At 37.7% G+C, this 19,826-nt stretch overlaps 1 protein-coding gene across 3 annotated transcripts in view; it reads left to right on the top strand.

Moving 5' to 3' along the window:
• The window catches only part of XPO4 (exportin 4), a 125,840-nt gene extending 106,740 nt beyond the window's left edge, over positions 1-19,100 (top strand). For all 3 annotated transcript variants that reach the window (XM_070577834.1, XM_070577837.1, XM_070577836.1), the window contains 7 exons: positions 3,042-3,335; positions 5,234-5,414; positions 8,758-8,876; positions 10,345-10,476; positions 11,035-11,151; positions 11,797-11,889; positions 14,065-19,100. In XM_070577834.1, the coding sequence (XP_070433935.1) occupies positions 3,042-3,335; positions 5,234-5,414; positions 8,758-8,876; positions 10,345-10,476; positions 11,035-11,151; positions 11,797-11,889; positions 14,065-14,262 (1,134 nt within the window). In that variant the 3' untranslated portion in view covers positions 14,263-19,100. The remainder of the gene's footprint in view (positions 1-3,041; positions 3,336-5,233; positions 5,415-8,757; positions 8,877-10,344; positions 10,477-11,034; positions 11,152-11,796; positions 11,890-14,064) is intronic.
• Positions 19,101-19,826: the final 726 nt, after the last annotated feature.

The raw sequence follows: 19,826 nt of genomic DNA, 5'->3' as shown, positions 1-19,826 counted from the left end.
CTATATCTGCTCTGATGACGTTGATGTTGTCAAGTGTTCCATCGTTTAGGCATTTTTCCACAACGCAAATTAGAGCCTGAACTGGTGTATTAATTCTCCATTAAGAATCAGTGAGATGTTCCCTTATCTTGAACAAGGAGTTGCATGTTAGCCATTGTGTTAGTTTGCCATTGTATTAATTGCTGTACCAGCAGAAAGTTATTGTGTTGCAGTTCTGTGGGCCAGAAGTCTGAGATCAAGGTGTTGGTAGGGTTGGCTCCTTTTTTAAGCCTGTGAGGGAGGATCTGTTCCAGGCCTCTCCCCAAGCTTCTGCTGGTTTGCTGGCAATCTTTGGCGTTCCTTGGCTTATAGAAGCATCACTCTGATCTCTGCCTTCATCTTCCCATGACATTCTCCACGTGAGTATGTCTGTTTCCAAATTTCCCCTTTTTGTAAGGACACCTGCCAGTCATACTGGATTAGGGACTCACCCTAATGACCTTATCTTAATTTATCTAGTTACACCTGAAACAACCCGATTTCCAAATAAGACCATGTTCTGAGTTACTGGTGATTGGGACTTCAACCTATCAATTTTGGGGGGATATAATTCAGCCCGTAACAACCACCATAGAAACCTTACCTTATTTAATAAGCTTTAAATCAAGAACCAAGAGTTACCAGTGTATGTAGTTTGCCAGCCTATAATCTTTGTGACTAGAGTACTCTTGATGTCTGAGAAGGGGCATGGTAACAGAATTAAGCAGTTGTCTGTGACTTTAGAGCCAGAAGGAAAACCCGGCTGACCATGTATTTCTAGTTCAAATAATTGTATTATCATATGTATAGCTTTAAATAGAATTAAGATATTATCATCATATATAAGGATGTTTACTCTTATACCCAGGGCAGAACTGATTATCTGACGTTATGTTCTATGCCAAGAGGAATTGGAAAGGAAAGAAACAGGCGAGAGCTTTGTTTGGTCTTGACCTTACAGAACAGAGGTTGGCCAACTGCAGCCCACAGATCAAATCTGGCCTGCTCCCTGTTCTGTAAAATAAAGTTTTTGAAACACAGTCTTGCTCAATTGTTTACATCTTGTCTGTGACTTGTTTCTGCACTACAGTGCAAGCATAATTGAGTAGTTGGACCAGAGATGGTATGTCCTACAAAGTCTAAAATATTTTCCCTCTGGCCCTTTATTGAAAAAAGTTTGCTAACCTTACTGTGGGGGCTTAATTTTTTACCCTTTTTTAAAGGTAATCAATTGGAAAGAGATGAGGATAGTAGCAGAATTCTGCTACTGACATTCAGGAGGTCGTATTGTGTGATTTGTGTGTTATTTTTTTTTTCTTTTTGGAACCTAAATTACTCGGAAGTGAGATGATGGCGTGTACTTATATGCTTTTCCATAAATATGATTTTCTTTTTTCCCCCTAGTTTTATTGAGATGTAATTGACATACATCACTGTATAAGTGTAAGGTCCATAGTATGACGGCGTGACTTACATATGTCGTGAAATGATTACCACAGTAAGTTAGTTAGCATCCATCATCTCATACAGATGTATTAAAAAGAAAAAGCAAAAAAAAAAAAAAAATTCTCTTTCCTTGTGTTAATAACAGCTTTCATATGATCATACAGCAGTGTTAACTATAGTCATCATGTTGTACATTATTACATCCCTAGCACTTATTTATCTTATAACTGGAAGTTTGTACCTTTTGACCCTGTGCCTCCAATTCCCTCTCCCTCCACCTCCTTCTTCTGGTAACCACAAATCTTTTTCTATGAGTTTGGTTTTGTTTTTTGATTTTCAGGGTTTTTTTTAGATTCCACATATAAGTAAGATCATACAGTATTTGTCTTTCTCTGTCTGACTTATTTCATTTAGCATAATGCCCTCAATTCATCTATGTTGTCGCAAATGGCAGGATTTCCTCATTTTTTAATGGCTGAATAATATTCCATTGTGTGTATATATACACCACAACTTCTTTATCCATTCATCTGTTGATGGAACTTAGGTTGTTTCCATGTCATGGCTGTCGTAAATGATAAATAACAAAAATTCAACTGAGTAAATTTAAAGGTCAAATTGGCTTTATTAAATGATTCATGAATTGGGCAGCACTCCCTTTAGGAAGTAGAGAACTCTGTCGAGCTGCAGAAGAGCAAAGGTTTGTCAAAGCAGAGAGGGAGGGGAAAAAAGGAAGTTGTTCGTGCAGAGTGCATTGTGTTAGGGGTCTGTGGGTGGATTCTCCCCAGGTGCTGACCAGGAAGTTCCAGGTTGCTGGGAGGGTGGAAACTGCAGTTAGGTTAGGTGTTAAGTTTTGGTGGAGCTTAGCATAAGTGACTCCATTTTGGCCCTGTTGTCTCCTTTTTTATTTATTCATTCGTTTATTTGATTGAGGTAACACTGGTTTATAACATTATATAAATTTCAGGTGTACGTCATTATATCTCGATTTCTGTGTATGTTGTCTGTTTTTTAACATAATAATACTGCCATGAACATGGGGTGCAGATATCTTTTCAAGTTAGTGTTTTTGTCTCCTTTGGATCTATTCCCAGAAGTGGAATTGCTGGATCATATGGCAGTTCTACTTTTAATTTTTTGAGGATCCTCCGAACTGCTTTCCATAGAGGCTGCACCAGTTTGCAATCCCATCAACAGTGCACAGAAGTTCCCTTTTCTCCACATCCTCGCCAGCACTTATGTTATCTCTTGTCTTTTTTGATGGTTGCCATTCTAACAGGTGTGAAATAGTATTTCATTCTGTTTTTAATTTGCATTTCCCTCCTGACTAGTGATGTTGAGCACCTTTTCATGTTTGTGTTCTTTCTTTATGTATGCCAGAAGTTAGGATGACCTTCAAAATGCAGGATGTAATGCATAGTTCAGATATTCTTTTTCTGTGCTTTCTCCAACAAGTAGAAATGTTTTGGAAAGTGAATATTTATCCAAGTTGAGGAAATAAAGTTGAAGAAATAAATAAAGCATGTGAATCAAACTTTTAGAAAAACTTTTAGAAAATTCATGCTTTCCTTTTATAGGTTCTTCAGCCACTTCAGCAGCGGTTCTTAAGAGTGATAAATCAAGAAAATTTTCAGCAGATGTGCCAGCAAGAGGAGGTCAAGCAGGAGATCACTGCCACACTGGAGGCCCTCTGTGGCATTGCTGAGGCTACCCAGATCGACAACGTAGCAATCCTGTTTAATTTTCTAATGGACTTCCTCACCAATTGCATTGGATTGATGGAAGTTTATAAAAATACTCCAGAGACTGTCAATCTCATAATAGAAGTTTTTGTTGAAGTTGCACATAAACAGATATGCTATCTTGGTGAGGTAAGCGCTTTCTAATTTTATCCCTTCAGGATTAAAGCTATAACAAAATAATAGATACGTTACTTCAAGTTTAATGAATATTATCTGAAATAATATTTTTATGCTTCCAAAAGATTTCTCATAAAAACTATTTTCAAAAGAACTCCGAATTCAGAGTAAGGCATGTTGAATGAATATAAATTCTTGCCCTAAAAAATGTTAATAATAGTGGGGCCAGCCTGGTGGCATAAGGGTTAAGTTTTGGCACTCTGCTTCAGCAGCCTGGGATTTGTGGGTTCAGATCCCGGGCACAGACCTATCTACCACTCATCAAGCCATGCTGTGGCAGCATCCAACATACAAAATGGAGGAATATTGGCACAGATGTTAGCTCAGGGCCAATCTTCCTCACCAAAAAAAGAAAGTTAATAGTAATTGCTTTGGCCTAATATATTATTCAGTCAAACTTATTCAAATGAGGAATATTTGGTAAAACAAATGGATTCTGGTAGAAAATTTTAACCAATTTCTCTGTGATAAAACCCTAAGGCTTAAAATTTTAAATGACAATTTGTATCTTTGTTTGTAAATCAGACGAATGTTTACACACACTAAATTCTCTTATATCCAGTAAGCAAAGATGGTATTTTTTGTCCCATTAAATTACAATAGTTTGTCTTCATCCAAGGTTTCACTTTTCACGGTTCAGTTACCTGCAGTCCAACTGCAGTTCAAAAATATTAAATGGAGGGGCCAGCCCGGTGGCGCAGTGGTTAACTTCGCACATTCTGCTTCTCGGCCGCCTGGGGTTTGCCGGTTTGGATCCTGGGTGCAGACATGGCACCACTTGGCATGCCATGCTGTGCTAGGCGTCCCACATATAAAGTAGAGGAAGATGGGCATGAATGTTAGCTCAGGGCCAGTCTTCCTCAGCAAAAAGAGGAGGATTGGCAATAGTTAGCTCAGGGCTAATCTTCCCCCCCAAAAAAAAAAGTTAAATGGAAAGTTCCAGAAATAATAAGTTTTAAATTGCACACTGCTCTGAGTAGTGTGATGAAATCTCACACTGTACCATCCCATCCTGCCCTGTCTAGCCCAGGATATGAATCATCTCCTTGTCCAGCATATCCACACTGTAGATGCCACCTGCCCATTGGTCACTAGGAGCCATTTCAGTTATCAATCAACTGTCATCAGATCGACTGTCTCCTTATTGGATTCAGTATAGGGTTCAGTACTATCCGTGGTTTCAGGCATCCACTGAGGGTCTTGGAATGTATCCTCCTTAGATAAGGGGGGCACAGTTGTGTTTAGAAAGCTATTTTAAAATAGCCTTTAAGGAATATATTTGTATTTGTTAGCAGATTAGTTTATATCTTATTCCAGATCATTTAATATAGGTTCCTGATTTGTAAACATTTTTTGTTAGAGTAAAGGAACCTGCTTAAAAGTAAGATTATATTCTATAAATCTATAAATGTAGTCACAGATACATTACTGAGAGGGCAGGCCAGTGCTGTTTATTGTAATATTTAAGACCACTATTTGGTACTCTGTGCTTTTGCAGGTAAAACAATTTTAAACTTTAAAATACTAAATTTTATACAGGAAGCTGAACAGGAGAAGTAAAGCAATTCTGTGGCCAAAATCTTATCATCTTTCTATTATATATTATCAAGTAACCAAAAACTTGGATGACAGATTTTATTGTTATTGTTTTATATGTTTTAAACATGTCTGTAATAGTTAATGTATGCTTTTTCATTCTTGTTAATGTTTTAGTATAGTTTAAAACATATTAGAGCTATTATTAGAATTGAGTGAATTTATTAGATTATGTTTTTAAGTTTCTTTAGTATTTATATGTGTCCCCAGGTAGGCACTGCCTAGTAGCATAATGTATGCATGCTTTCTTACAGTCCAAAGCTATGAACTTATATGAAGCCTGCCTTACTTTGTTGCAAGTATATTCTAAGAATAATTTAGGGCGGCAAAGAATAGATGTTACAGCTGAGGAAGAGCAATACCAAGACTTGCTTCTCATTATGGAACTTCTTACTAACCTTCTATCAAAAGAATTCATAGATTTCAGTGATACAGGTAAGGTGTGGTGTGATCGTTTTTAAATTTGTTGTTACTGTTTTTATCAAAGCAAAGGAATGTTCTCATTAAGTGAAATCCCGTGAAGAAGTTCAGTTCACAAAATACAGTCATGCGTCAGTTAATGTCGGGGTGTGTTCTGAGAAATGCATCGTTAGGCAATTTCGTCATTGTGCAAACACCTTAAAGTATATTTACATAAACCTAGATTATTACACAAACCTGGGCTATAGGATACTAACCCTTTGGGATCACCATCACATATGACCCAAACATGGTCGTGCAGCCCATGACTGTAGATGAAAGTCGACCTCTTTGTTTGAAGTGAGAGTGGGACCCATAGCCCTTGTGCTTGCCCTTCCTCTTATAGGAATAATAGTAATAATAGCTTCAATGAATTAGGTTCTTCCATTTGTTTGTTTAGTTTTCCTTCACCTGACTCTTACCCCACTGCCAACTTTGCCTTAAAACAAAAGGGATCTTGTCTTCTAAGAGAAAAATGAATCCTATCTAGCATCTTCTTTCATGTGTTGTGCAGACATTTGTGGTAGTGGACACTGTTGACTTCTTCATTTTGAGATTCTCTCTCTAAGTTGGATACTGTAACATTCCACTTTACTCGTTACTCCCAATACTTGAGATTGTTTTTTCTCTGTTTCCTTTCTTGTTTCATTTTCCTTATTTGCTGAACAAGGTTTTTTTCCAGTGTCTGCCCTGTCCTAGGCACCATGAGCTTCACAGTCTAGAAGGTTTACTCTCTTTCACAGTTAACTAGGGGTACCTAGGTGAAATGGTTTGAAAAGCACTGTCCTACACTTTCTCTCAGTGAATTCTTTTTATACCAAAGCCTCAGCTGCCACTCTTTTTCTAGGCCCAGCCTCTTATCCAAGTGTCATTCTCATGTTTTCTGATTCCTTCAGGTTGTTGCTTCTTAATCCAGAAGTTCTTAACCTTTTCTAGATCAGATGTGCCTTTAAAATCTGGAATAGTTACTGAGCCTTTCCCTTGAAAATTGTGTGTTATATCAACCCACAGAGTTTCACATACTCTATTAGTTGATTCATGGACCTTGGGAACTCTTCGACCTTGCAGGGGTGTAAGGCCCCAGCTTAAGTGCCTGCACCCCGAGGAGTCTGACTCAAAGTTAAGAACTAATGCTGAAAGGTATGGGGGCCGGCCCCATGGCCGAGTGTTGGGTTCGTGCGCTCTGCTTCGGCGGCCCAGAGTTTCACCGGTTCGGATCCTGGGTGTGGACATGGCATCCCTCATGAGGCCATGCTGAGGCAGTGTCCCACATAGCACAAGCAGAGACACTCACAACTAGAATCTACAACTATGTACTGGGGGGCTTTGGGGAGAATAAAAAAAAGAAAGATTGGCAACACTTGGTTAGCTCAGGTGCCAATCTTAAAAGAAAAGAAAAAAAATCCTGAAAGGGATGGAAGAGCTGTGAAAGGCATTTGGAGGGAAAAGCCCTGTTAGGCTCCCAGGTTTCCGGTGCAAGTTGCACTTTCCCCTCTCTGCTATTCTGAAAACAGATTGTAGAACTAACAATAAACAGTTGAGGGGGAGGTTTTCAAAATAAAAAACTTAAAATCATAATAAAACATTAAGAAAAGAAATCGCAACTAAAATGCTCAGGATTTAAAGTACAAATTAAGGGGGAAAGATTAAAATAAGGGTAGGTAGGGTTGAAATTTAGAAGAAAGAAAAATGAAGACAAAATAGAAAATGATAGAGAAACAGCATTAGCTGATCAAATAGATGATAAAGAGGAAGATATTAGATTTTAGAATAATTAAAAATACTAAGTGAGATAAAGAACATTTTAAATATTATGAAATAAAATTAACATATTAGGTGAGGTATTAAAAGCATAACTGGAAATGGGCTTCAGCGCTACATTCTTGAATCCTTAGTGGAGCTCGTGACTAGAGAGCTGGTCCCACAGTGTTCAAGTCGGGACGGCCTTCACAGGCCCTGAGAGGCCCAGCGGCTGTGGGTGAGCTCCACAGCTGTCCTCCCACAGCTCCAGAGCAGGCCCAGCCTTCCCGCCGAGTGGAGTCCGTGTGCACCAGTGCCCGGCTTTGGAAAATGGGATTCTTCCAACTAGAACTGACACTCCTGGGGAGAAGTTCAGAATTAGGCTGAGGAAGTGGTTTTCAAGGAGAAGTGCTTTTTATTACCCCGTTTTACCTTTTTTTTTTCTTGTTATAAAAGTCATAGCTCTTAATAGAAAAATTTTTAAGTACAGAGACAGAACAATCACCCAAACTTTGACATAATCCAGAATCAACTATAAATTCCATTTCAGTAATTTCTCTTTTGGTTATTTTGTACAGTTTTCTTTGCGATCACACTCAAGTATAATTTTATATTCTGCCTTTTTCATTATTGTTAGCTTTTTCCTTCTCATTAAAATTTTGCATGACTTCTTGACGGCTGCGCAGTGTTCCATATTTGGGAATTTAGCCTGTTTCCCTAATATTGGACATCTACAATTTACAGTACATTTATGATTTTGCTATTATAAATAGTGATGCAGGCGTCACTTCTGTGGATAGATCTCTGAATTTCTTACTATATCCTTAGTATATACAATGCTCAAAAGTCTCTTAATATACTGCTTTTGAGAGTAACTATCACACTGTGTCCTCACCAACATTTACATGTTATCATTTAAAAGTCATTTTTAATTTAATACATCAGAAGCAGTATCTTGAAAACGTTTACATTGTTTGATGAATGATTAGAATGAACTGATTTTCATTGGGTTTGTGGTTTTGTTAGATGTTTGTTTATGGGTTTTGCTCACTTATCTGTTTGGGTCTTAGGATTCTTATTAATTTATATGCATTCTTTATAGATTAAGGATAATAACCCTTTGTCATATTAGTAACTTTTTTAAAAACTACTTTCTTTTTTATGTAATGTTTTAATTTCTATATTTTTCTCCATTCTTTTTCAGCTTAGAAAAATTACACATACCTAAGAGATAAAATAAATATTATTGTGGAAATTATTTAATTCATCGTATGACCAGTGTGTTGGTGGAGTAGATTTTACTTTTCAAAATATTGATTAAGCAGTAGTTTTACTTTCATTGTTGTAGAATAATAATGTAAACACAGAGTATCTGCATCAAGTACTCAGAGACCCTAAAAAATGAAATGCAAAGGATGACCCAGGGCAAGGCTTACCAGATGTCTTTATTATCCCTTCATAGATTTATTTTGGCTTAGGGGTTTGAGTCCGTTTCCACTTTCCTGAAGGTAGAATATATCCAACTTGGTAGGTTTGTTGATGTTACAACTATAAGGTTGCATTATTTTTATTTTAATAGATGAAGTGTTTAGAGGACATGAGCCGGGGCAAGCGGCAAACAGACCTGTGTCGGCAGCTGATGTTGTTTTATATGGAGTCAACCTAATTCTGCCCTTGATGTCTCAAGACCTTCTGAAGGTAATTGAAGAAAGTGAATGCGAACCGTAAAACTGTGCATGCTCAAAGTTTAAAGATGTTTAAGACAAGAATACACCTCTGATTTAATTAGAGGTTTATGTACCTGCTTATCTGTTAAGTACACATGAAAATAAAATGTTTGAGTGCTGTTACGTGTCATTCACACTGTGCGTGTAGCTCAGTACACAGGCCCTCACTTAATCCTCCCCCTGAGTCCTTTGTTTGCTGATGCATTAGTGACAGAAAAAACCTGGCTGTTTTAGAAACTGAGTTCTAATGTTAGCCGTTTTGATTCACTCATCATTTGTCATTAAGCGAATAAAGTAAGTTATATATTTAAGTGTATTCCTCTGATACTTTTGAACATCATTCTCAGGTTGAGGAATTGAGCAACAGAAGGCATTTTCTAAGCCACTCCCTGTAGAAATGGGATGGTAAGAAACCAAGACTAACGCAGTTTTTTAATTTTTGTGTTCTGACTACATAATGGCTTGGTTTCACCCGGCAGTATTGAGGGTGTGGTGATGAGGAGGCTGCCTTTCTTCTTCCCCTGTATACCGTAGAGGAGGGACTCTCTTTTCATGAGGTGACATAGCGGGCTAAGGCTGGGGACAAAGACAGGGACGGAGAGGAAGAGGGAGGGGTGTGTGCATGCACAAGATAGAGTGTGAGAGGGAAAGAGGTAGGAGGAGGGAAGAAAGTAGAGATTGAGCAGCGTTTGGAGGTTGAGTGTGAGAGTCAGGGTGCTGTTAGATTCTCACCTAGCAGGATGTAACCACACGCTGCTCTCCTTAAGAAACTTCTCTACTGGAAAGGATTCTGGGGCCCCGTGAGCCAGGTATTCATGCAGCAACCATTCGCCTGGGGAAGTTTAATAAACTCTCTATTGATTCGCTTTTAGGGTTTTTGGTTTGGGTTTTTTTTTAATCAAATAAACCATTAAACGTGTATTTTCTTAAGCAAGGCAACCTGTAGATTACCTACCTACTTTTTGCCTCAGTTCTCCAGGACCATCCAACCGGAGGGTAGATTTTGGAAGTGTGAGGCGCTGAGTACTCTGTTCTATGCATAATCTTAACAATTTGCATCACATTCTTGTATTCTCCAACATGCTTGAATGCAAATAAACACATTTACAAAAGGGTTTTATTCACAGATCATTTAATAATTTGAGATTTGGCTACTTTTTCAAAGTAAACACCAGAATATCTGGAATTGGCTGTAGCTTTTATTAACTGTCCAAAAGATCATTGTTTCTACTATGTATTACTTTCATATTAGTTACTAAAATATTCCCTTTATGGAAACTTATGTTTACATTTAATTAGGTCTTCATGTTTTCTATATCTTGTATGTGTTTTGAAGAAATCATTATACTTAGAAGCTTGTCAGTTATTATTGTATTGCATTAAGGAAAATAGAAATTAGATACCATTAGGAATCTAAATATTTAATATTTCTTTTTCAGTTTCCAACCCTTTGTAATCAATACTACAAATTAATCACATTTATCTGCGAGATTTTTCCTGAAAAAATACCACAGCTTCCTGAAGATCTTTTTAAAAGTCTGATGTACTCTCTAGAACTAGGAATGACGTCATATCCTTTAAATGGACATCTTTATTACTTGTCACTGGGGGAAAGGTTTTTAAGATTTTTATTTTATTTTTTCTTTTGTGGTTTAGTTTTACTTCTTAAAAAAGCAGTCATCTCTGTAACTGCCCTAATTCTGTGTTTCCTTCATTAGTTTACTTCATTTTGTCCTCCTTTCACAGATACCAGTGGCATTTGGCCCCTGGTCCCAAAGTCACTGTTTCATTAAGTGCCCCCAATTAGTAATGTCATATCCTGTTGCTAAGTCTCTCATCTTAGCTATCTGATGGTAGAGAATAATATGACTTTTTCTCAGTTGTATGCATTATAATCAGAAACACGCTAGAAATCTCCAGTCTTAGACCCCAAACACTTATGAATCATCTCAAAAACACTGCAAATCTTTTCTCTCATAATTCGGTAAAGACATATTGCACACTAATATACTCACTTATCTGTACTCATTTCTAGAAGTAGTCATCCATTTGATAATAGCTATAATTTTTTTATCTTTGGTAAGTCAAGTATATCTACTCTAGTTTGTTCTTTGACCTTCGTGATCAGAATGAGTTCGGAGGTTTGCCAGCTTTGCCTGGAAGCGTTAACGCCATTAGCTGAACAGTGTGCAAAAGCACAAGAAACAGATTCACCACTTTTCCTAGCAACACGGCACTTTCTTAAGGTAAGGTGTTCGGGTGGTGTGTGTGAAACCGTCTGTTTTGATAAGTACAGTCAGTGCACATAAATCTTCATTCAAATGAGGAAACACTTTCATAGATGTGGAAATAATTACTTTCTGTTCACTGTATTTTCTGGAGATCAACTTCCTGGACACATTTTTCTCCACTTTTATTTTCTGTTCTTAAAAATTGATGTGGTAGGGGCCGGCCCCGTGGCCGAGTGGGTAAGTTCGCGAGCTCTGCTTTGGCGGCCCAGGGTTTCCTGGTTCGGATCCTGGGCATGGACGTGGCACCACTCATCAGGCCATGCTGAGGTGGCGTCCCACATGCCACAACTAGAAGGATTAGCAACTAAAATATACAACTATGTACGGGACGGGGGTGGGAGTGGGGAGAAAAAGCAGGGAAAAAAATTGATGTGGCAAATGTAATGAGGAATTTGATAATTTGATTATTTTATGTACCACAGCAAGTAATAACATCTGTACGTAATCCTGTTTTTTAAAATGATTTTCTTTAATTTTCAGATTTATTTAGCAAATAAGAATAAATGTTACCCCTATTTTTCTTTTTTGGAATGGGAAGGGCCTGGAGGATTATATGATCATCACCTATCTTTATTTAAAGGTTTCATTATGTACTTTCAGCTGGTTTTTGATATGCTGGTTTTGCAAAAGCACAACACAGAGATGACCACTGCGGCTGGAGAAGCTTTCTACACATTGGTGTGCTTGCATCAGGTACCACACGTGTGTTTCTTCATGGGACTCTTCTTGTTCATTTAGCAGGGACATTGTTTAGACAGATGATGGACCAGTAATACTTCCAATTCTTAAAGAATCTGTGATTCAGTGCTTCAGTTCTGTTTCATTGAGGCCGTGTTTCTTCACTTCCTCAGTAGCTCTGACTTTATATTTTGTGTTTATTTGACAAGCTATCTCTCAGTTAATAAGCATTTATTTTCCCTTCTTTACCATTATGTGCCATCGTTTTCATTGATCACTGCCCTAAAGCTTATCCTGAAACGACCATGCTACGAACCAAGAATCAGACATGGAAGAGTAATGGAGCCATGGTTTCTGTCCTTGAGGAGCTCACAGTTTTGTAAGGGGAACAGGATGAATGAGACTGAGTACCCAGAGGCGTCTGCCTTCAGAAAGCATAGAAAACAGCAGTGTATTATTTCATATTACAGTGTGGAAATAGTGTATTGCTTCATATTATATTGTAGAAAACTGTGTAATTTTTTTGAGCCTTTAAAGACTCTGATGCACTCACTGATTTGGGGTTAATAGAACAGAAGAAAAGTTAATGCTGGCTCACCTGTCTCCCTTCCCCACTGCAGTAGAGGAGGTGCCCCTCAGCTGTGTGAGAAGACTCATGTTGAATCGTCAGCTGCCTGTTTCCCAGTCCCCCAGCTGCCCTGACCCCTGTGCGCATGTACACGTCCAGCAGTATCAAGTGATTGGCTAGAGAAGCTTTGCTTTTTTCAAATTTTAAGTATGAAGGCTGTAGCATTTGCTGTGACTGGCGCTCAGGATTTGATTTATTTTCCTTCTTTAAAAAGACAGCATCTTGGTGAGGTCTTCCATCCTACTTAAAGACTCCCTTTCAGCAGACTTCCTGCACCATCTGCACCCCAAGCTGAAGGTGTTGGGGGACTTCATGTCTTGCTCTCTTCTATAGATAGTACTTTCTGCAGATGGTGCCATTTCTCTGTCATTTGACTTCCTTGTTGTTTACTAGGGAAATAGGCTTCTTGTCCCCACATATATAAGCCATCATTCTGATTGCCTTTTTAAAAAACATATTCACTCATTGTAGAAAAGAGAGCAGGCACTTGGGATTGGGTAGTAGATCTTGCTGGTCTGGTCCCAGAGGCGCTACCATTTCTTGAAAGTAGGGAAATGATTTGAGTTGATAATTGTCCCCTGTGAGCAGGTCTGTCCCTTGGATAGGGCGATTAGGGCAGCCACCCTGGCTCTGTGCTTGTGGGTGGCGGGCAGGGGGGCCATGCCTTACTACTTTTTTCCATTTGGCTTCACTATTTTTGTCTGTCATGACATCCCAAGAAGCTAATGAAAAATAGTGACAGACCAGCTCTTTTTCAGGAGAGCTTATCTTGGAAAGTTGCCCTGGTTGAGTTTCCCTTAACCCCACACCCACTCCTCTGTACAAGGCTTTATTATGGAGGGCATTAAAAGTAAAAAAACTGCACATACACACACACGCGCCCCCCCCCATTCCTGTGTTTGTTGTGCTCCTTCTGCCCTTGCTCCGAGAGCCACCAGGGACAGTGCTGGATTGGAGCTACATTTGCACATGCAGAGCGTCCTACTTCCACTTTGAGAAAGGACTGAAATACACTCCTCCCACTGTGCCACCTCCTCCCAAACAACTCCTGTCTGTATTTGTGGGGATCTGCTGTCTTCAGGACCCTGTCGACAAGTGTTTATATAAACCTCTGGGAAACTGCTGAAAGTCAGGTTGCAGACTTAGGTTATGTATAAAATGCAAAATAAATACGAATAATGTACTTTGAAAACAGAAGAGGCAACATGACAAAATTGGTAATCACATAGGATCTGGAGACAGACAGCCTTGGATTCTTGCTTTTTAAAGGCAGTGTGATCTTGGACATATTACGTAATCTCACTGTATGTAAGAACTTTTATCAGTAAAACAGGAATATAAACAATACCTACCTCATAGGATTGTTTATAAAAAATGAGTTATTAATGTGAAAGAGTGGAACTGTACCTAGAATCTAGTAAACTTTGAGCAAATGTTAACTATTAGAAAGAGCTGTTAGACCCTGCTTTTTAGAATCCCACGATCCAGGAGCTAATACAGTCTACTTATGTGATATTTGAGGAAGATAACGTGTTCTTATGTATACTTTATCTCTTCAATAGGCTGAATATTCTGAATTGGTTGAAACGTTACTCTCCAGTCAGCAAGACCCAGTTATTTACCAGAGATTAGCAGATGCCTTCAATAAGCTCACCGCAAGCAGCACTCCTCCCACGCTGGATCGGAAGCAGAAGGTGGCCTTCCTAAAGAGTTTAGAAGAATTTATGGCAAATGTCGGTGGTCTCCTTTGTGTAAAATAAACAACAAAACTTTATGCTTAATTAGATCCTTTCTGCAAAGTGCACTGAATTGCTGTAAGTTGACTTGAGTCTTGTCCTGCTCTCCAGTTCTTTGGCCATCTTGGATTCTGGAGAGCCTGAACGCTTGATGTGTAATGCCGTGGAACAGGAGAGGTCAACTTTGAATCAGCTTCTGCTGTTAGGTGTTAGCCACAATTTGTCAGATATGTCTTGTAGATTTTGAATGATGATTTAAAAATTTCAAAACGAAATTCCATATATGTGCAAACAGATATGGGCACCATGAAATACATATTCAGTGCCTTTTCCCCCTTTATCAAAACATTAGGTGGCTAGCCAAAGTTTAGAATTTTTGTTATTAAATATTAGATGGACATATGTTCGGCTGTGTTTCTCAAAATGATGTCCATGGAGCACCGGCATCGCTTGAGGAGCTGGTTGAAAAGATAGATTCTTAGGCCCAACTATAGACTGTCAGGGTCAGAGTTTCTGTTTGTTGGACCTGGGAGTCTTCATTTTAATAAGCTCCTCTCTCTCCACCCCAAAAGTTTTGAATCATGCAAAAGACACTGAAAACTCTTAAGAGGTTTTGTGCTTTCAAATGTTTCCTCCCTTTGATGATTAGCTTTGTAATTCAGCAGGAGGAAAAACACTTCTTTTTAGCACACGCTCTCGCTTGCTTTCTTTCTTTCTTTTCTTTTCTTTTTTTTTTTTTGAGGAAGATTAGCCCTGAGCTAACATCCACCACCAATCCTCCTCTTTTTGCTGAGGAAGATTAGCCGTGAGCTAACATCTGTGCCCATCTTCCTCTATTTTGTATGTGGGATGCCTGCCACAGCATGGCTTGATAAGTGGTGTGTAGGTCTGCACCAGGGATCAGAACTGCGAACCCCGGGCCTCCAAAGTGGAGCGCATGAACTTAACCGCTATACCACCAGGCCATCCCTCACTGTCTTTTTGTAACATCAGCCTGGTGTTGGAGGTTTCACATAATACAGGTCTTTAATCATACTCTGATGCCTGAACTTGAGGAGGAAAATACGTGTATATTTTTGTTCCGTAACAAGAAGTTTAGGAACCGTAGCCATTTCATTGCCTTAATTTTAAAAAGAAAATACAAAAAGGAGCAGATTTATGAAATCAAGTCTTGATGCTTCAGAGTTGGTTTAGGGTGTTAGCTGCTATGCCCTTCTGATCATGTATTTGTGTGGGTTTATGAGGGAAATGAAAGGCTCATTCATGTGTAGTCTAATTTTTTGAGTATGTTTCTATCCAGCCATGTAGCTGATGAGTAATAATCTACTCTGAATGGTTTGCTTAAGCAATAACTATTTTAAAGGATGTGAATTATTGATTCATACAGACTGTTATACATTGGGGCATTAGGGGCAATAATTATGCTAGAATGGGTATTATCCTCATTTCACAGGAGCCACGTAAATTTAATTTGAGATTAAAAAATTCACCTTAGGTCCTCTAGCTTGATTTTTCTAATCAGGATTTTTATACTGCTGCCATGCTCCCCTTAATTCTGTCTGCCAGCTTAAATTATGGAAATGAAAGTTAATTTATAAACCACAGGCACATGAAACTCTCCCCACTGCAATGTCAGCATCACCCAGCACAGTGACAGAGGACTCTGGTGCAGACGGACTCTGAAATTGTGCTTCCCATGGGTGGGCTTTCTCCTTCTGCTGTGTTCTTGACATCTGTAGGCTAACCTGTCCTTGAAAGTAGTGTTACTATCTGAATTGCGTGTAGCATATGCACCTTCACATATGATGCTGTTCAAAACTCTGTATAACTCTGTGCTATTAACAGTTATAGTTATCAAAACTGGAACATCAAAATTACATCCAACCTGCGCATGCGATGTTAGCCACAAGTGAATGCAAAGCCTAGAGACACAACTTTTTGAGGAACATTTCTCTGAATTTGATCACCATTCAGTTACAACTGTGGTGGAGCAGAAACATCTTAAAAGATAGCTAGGAAAAGACTGATAGTACCCTTCATGAAATATGCATATTGTTATATTTTTAAAAATACTTTGAACAATGCATTTATTTTTAGATTTCTTCTTTTTTTCCCTTAAAGAACTTGAAGTCATAGACAGCAGTGATCACTTTGTTTTGCATTGTTCTTGATGTTTTATATTTCCCAGCTCCATCATATTTTCTCAGTAGTAGTGAGCTATGCGTTTCTCTGTGTCATAAATATAGTCCCTGTGCCAAAGGGCGCTGAAACACACAACTGACTGGATAGGTCCACTGGCCATGACAAATCTGTAATCAAGTTATTATTAAAAATAACAATGAATAGGAAAGGAATGCCTTGGTAAATCAAAAGGCGTCTGTATTTAATAACTTTCATCTAAACAGAAATGTATTTGCTAAATTTGCTCAGATGCTATTACAAAACTTCAATTTCATTAGATCACTTTTAATTAAAACAAGATTTACTTTAGATTGGACCAAATAATACTTAAGATATCACCAAAATGTTGATTAGTGGCAAATTGGGGGGAAAAAGCTACCACCATTTTTTAGGTAATGGGGATGCCACTTAATTGTAACAGCTAAACTCTTTTCAGGGTGTTTGTGTGTATGTTTTCCTGATTGGATATTTGTTTAGTTTGGGTCTTTTGTTCAGTTGTCTTTAGCTTTGTTTATTGGCTTCTCATTTTTAGGGGGTTTTGTTTTAATGCTCTTGACCCAGTGGTTGTCAAGCATACTGGCTTAATTCTAGTAAATTGATTTTAACTATTAAAACTGACTATTAAGTTGTCAAAAGAATTTTAAAAACAAAAACATTATTTGTGCCCCTTTTTTATATATGTTAAAGGGACACTGGAGTATGATTTTTTAGAATTTTGTGTTTTATAAAATTTCTGTTGTTCATATATATAGTATCCTTTAACCTCTAGTTTTCAGTTCATTCTTTGTTTGCTTTTATCTTCCTTGGCCCATTTGTTTCCCAAGGCACAATCTCTACGGAGTCCCAAAGCACAATCACTAAGGATTTGTACTTTCACAATTCATATCCATGTAACAGCACCTGTAACTATATTCTTATAGCTCTGTTAAAAAGATTGGCTTGCTTTTATGGTCCTTCTGGATGGGTGGCTGCCTGGGTAGCTAAACTACTTATAACAGTATTTGACAATGTCCTTTTCAACACAGTTATTTGGGTCTTTCTGCCCTGCTGTCTCTTAATCTGTTGGAAGACAGTGGCATGTTAACATCACTGCATTGAGTTTTTGTCTGGTATAAAGTGTGACATCTTATGTAAAAAAACTTTGCAATTTTTTTCAAACTAATTTTAAGGATTTAGTCTTACTTCATTGTAAATCATGTATCTAATTATGTTATAGTACTCTGTTCAGCTGAGATGGTCTGTACTTTTTTTTGACAATTTTTATTTCAAAACCAAGCATCTTTGTAATTTCCCCCCAGTCAGCATTATTTAACACTCCCCTTACAGTCTTTGAACTTTCTCTTTTACCAAAACTGTCAAGTCTTTGTATTTCTATTATCACCGTATTTCCCATTTCTGTTAATACTTGTATGAACCCCTCAAGTATTGAGGAGAACTAGCTGTCAGTTTCAAGGATTTCAGGTTTGAGTGTCCTAGTATACAGTGTTGATTGAACCCTTAAAATGCTATTTTTGTCTATTACAATTTTACTTCTTTCTGTTTGCCACCCCTGTCGTTAAGAGGTGGCTGTTATTAGACCTTATAAGTTAGCTGTCTCTGACAGATAATTATGGTTATTGGTTCCTAAATAAAATATCAAACCCTTAAGACAGAAGGAACTTCAATACTTCTTAGGGTTTTTTTTTTTTTTAAACCAGAGAATAAAGAAGTGTTTTGGATATGAGTTTTTCACATTATAATTTTCTGTAAATTCTTCTACAAAACAACATAGCTTGACTGAGGATATAATGTTTTAAATTATTTTAAAATGTAAGTGGATATTCTCTGACTTGGTAACTATGTTCTGGAAACACTGCATTTAAGAATTCTTTAAAAATTGATTTTCTAAAATTAAATAATGTCCAAATTAGGGTATATTGCTGAGCTCAAATTGATTTGAAGTGCCGTGGTTCGAGTTGAATTTTAAACATTTTAATTTACATGTAAGAAATGTGAAGTATTCCTGATGGATTATAATGGGAACCTATGACACAGTTAGCCAAAGAATATATTTGGTTCAGGTAAAGATATAAGCTGAATAATGGGCATCCATTCTCTTCTGAAGAGGACGGATGAAGTGATCTGTTTCTGGCCTCTAGCTCTCTGTATGTAAGTCTTTGTAAAACTGAAGGATTCTGAGGCAGCTTCGGTGGGGATTGGGAGGTGTAGCGTGCACTAATGTCAGTCTTAAGACTCCTGAGGCTCATACTGGTAGCAAACCATCTTTATGCACCTCATCCGCCGTGGTTTGCTCTTCACCTATTCCCAGGCCTTCCCAGCACTGGAGAGGTTCTGTTTGTTCCTTTTCAGACTCTATTCTTAGACCTCTTAGCTATTAGGAGCTGTCAGATATGTACTAATAGCTGATTTTCCTAGCCTGGAATTAAATACTGAATCTGCACTATGTACCTATTGGGATCTGACCTCAAGTGTGTTCTGAGCCCAGGTTTCCTGGTGTGGTGTCTTTTACCACATAAAATTATGACAAATTACAAATATTGGTATTGTGATTTGGTTCTCTGTACAAAGAAAAAAGCTCCATGCAGTGAGTTTGTGGTTTAATGGTCGCAAAATGTTAGCACTGCTACCATTCAGCACGTGTAAAATTTTTTAAATTTATAAATATTAAAATTTTAAACTTACACTAAGACTTTTCAGTTTTTTTAAGAGACCCAGGGACAAGTGTTACTGTTTAAATATTTACCTCTATTAACATTACTAATGAAGGTATAAAGTTGCATTTAATTTTTCAAAAGATGCTACAATATGATTTTAGGAAATAAATTAAGGCTATGTATTAAGCCAGTTACAAGCTGAATATCAAATTGATAAAATTTTATTTGTATTTTTTAAATCCATAAATTGGAGTTAAAGTGTGTCTTTTCACTAAATATTTTTATTACATTTTTGTTTTGATCATGTGTGATTTGTTCATGGGTATTTAGCTAGACTATTTTATGAAACTTATTGAAATGGTACTGGTTCTTTTACCATCATAGGATGATTGACACTGGGGACATTACACAGTTGTAAAATAATTTTAAATAAAAGATGTCAGGACATATCTGTATAGATAAAATAGAAATATTACCTTCCAGGAGAACACCCAATCCTAATAGAATGTCCAGGATTCAGAAAGAAAATCAAAGGTTTGTTTATATTCTCTAGTATTGAGCACATTTATTTTTATCTCAGCTCACAGTCTTAGAAACAATTTCAGAGTTATTAATTAAATCATTGGATTTGGGGCATATTGTAGTAAATCCATTTAGTAGTTTGGGTCATTCTTTTTGGCCTTTCAGGGAAGGTGGAAAATTACCATTCTGCTGTGTGTCAGACAGACTTTCACCCTTTACCTGCTCTTAAAT

The sequence above is a fragment of the Equus przewalskii genome, chromosome 16, assembly GCF_037783145.1.
Source record: "Equus przewalskii isolate Varuska chromosome 16, EquPr2, whole genome shotgun sequence".
Classification (NCBI taxonomy): Eukaryota; Metazoa; Chordata; class Mammalia; order Perissodactyla; family Equidae; genus Equus; species Equus przewalskii.
This window is presented reverse-complemented; position numbering and strand designations above follow the sequence as displayed.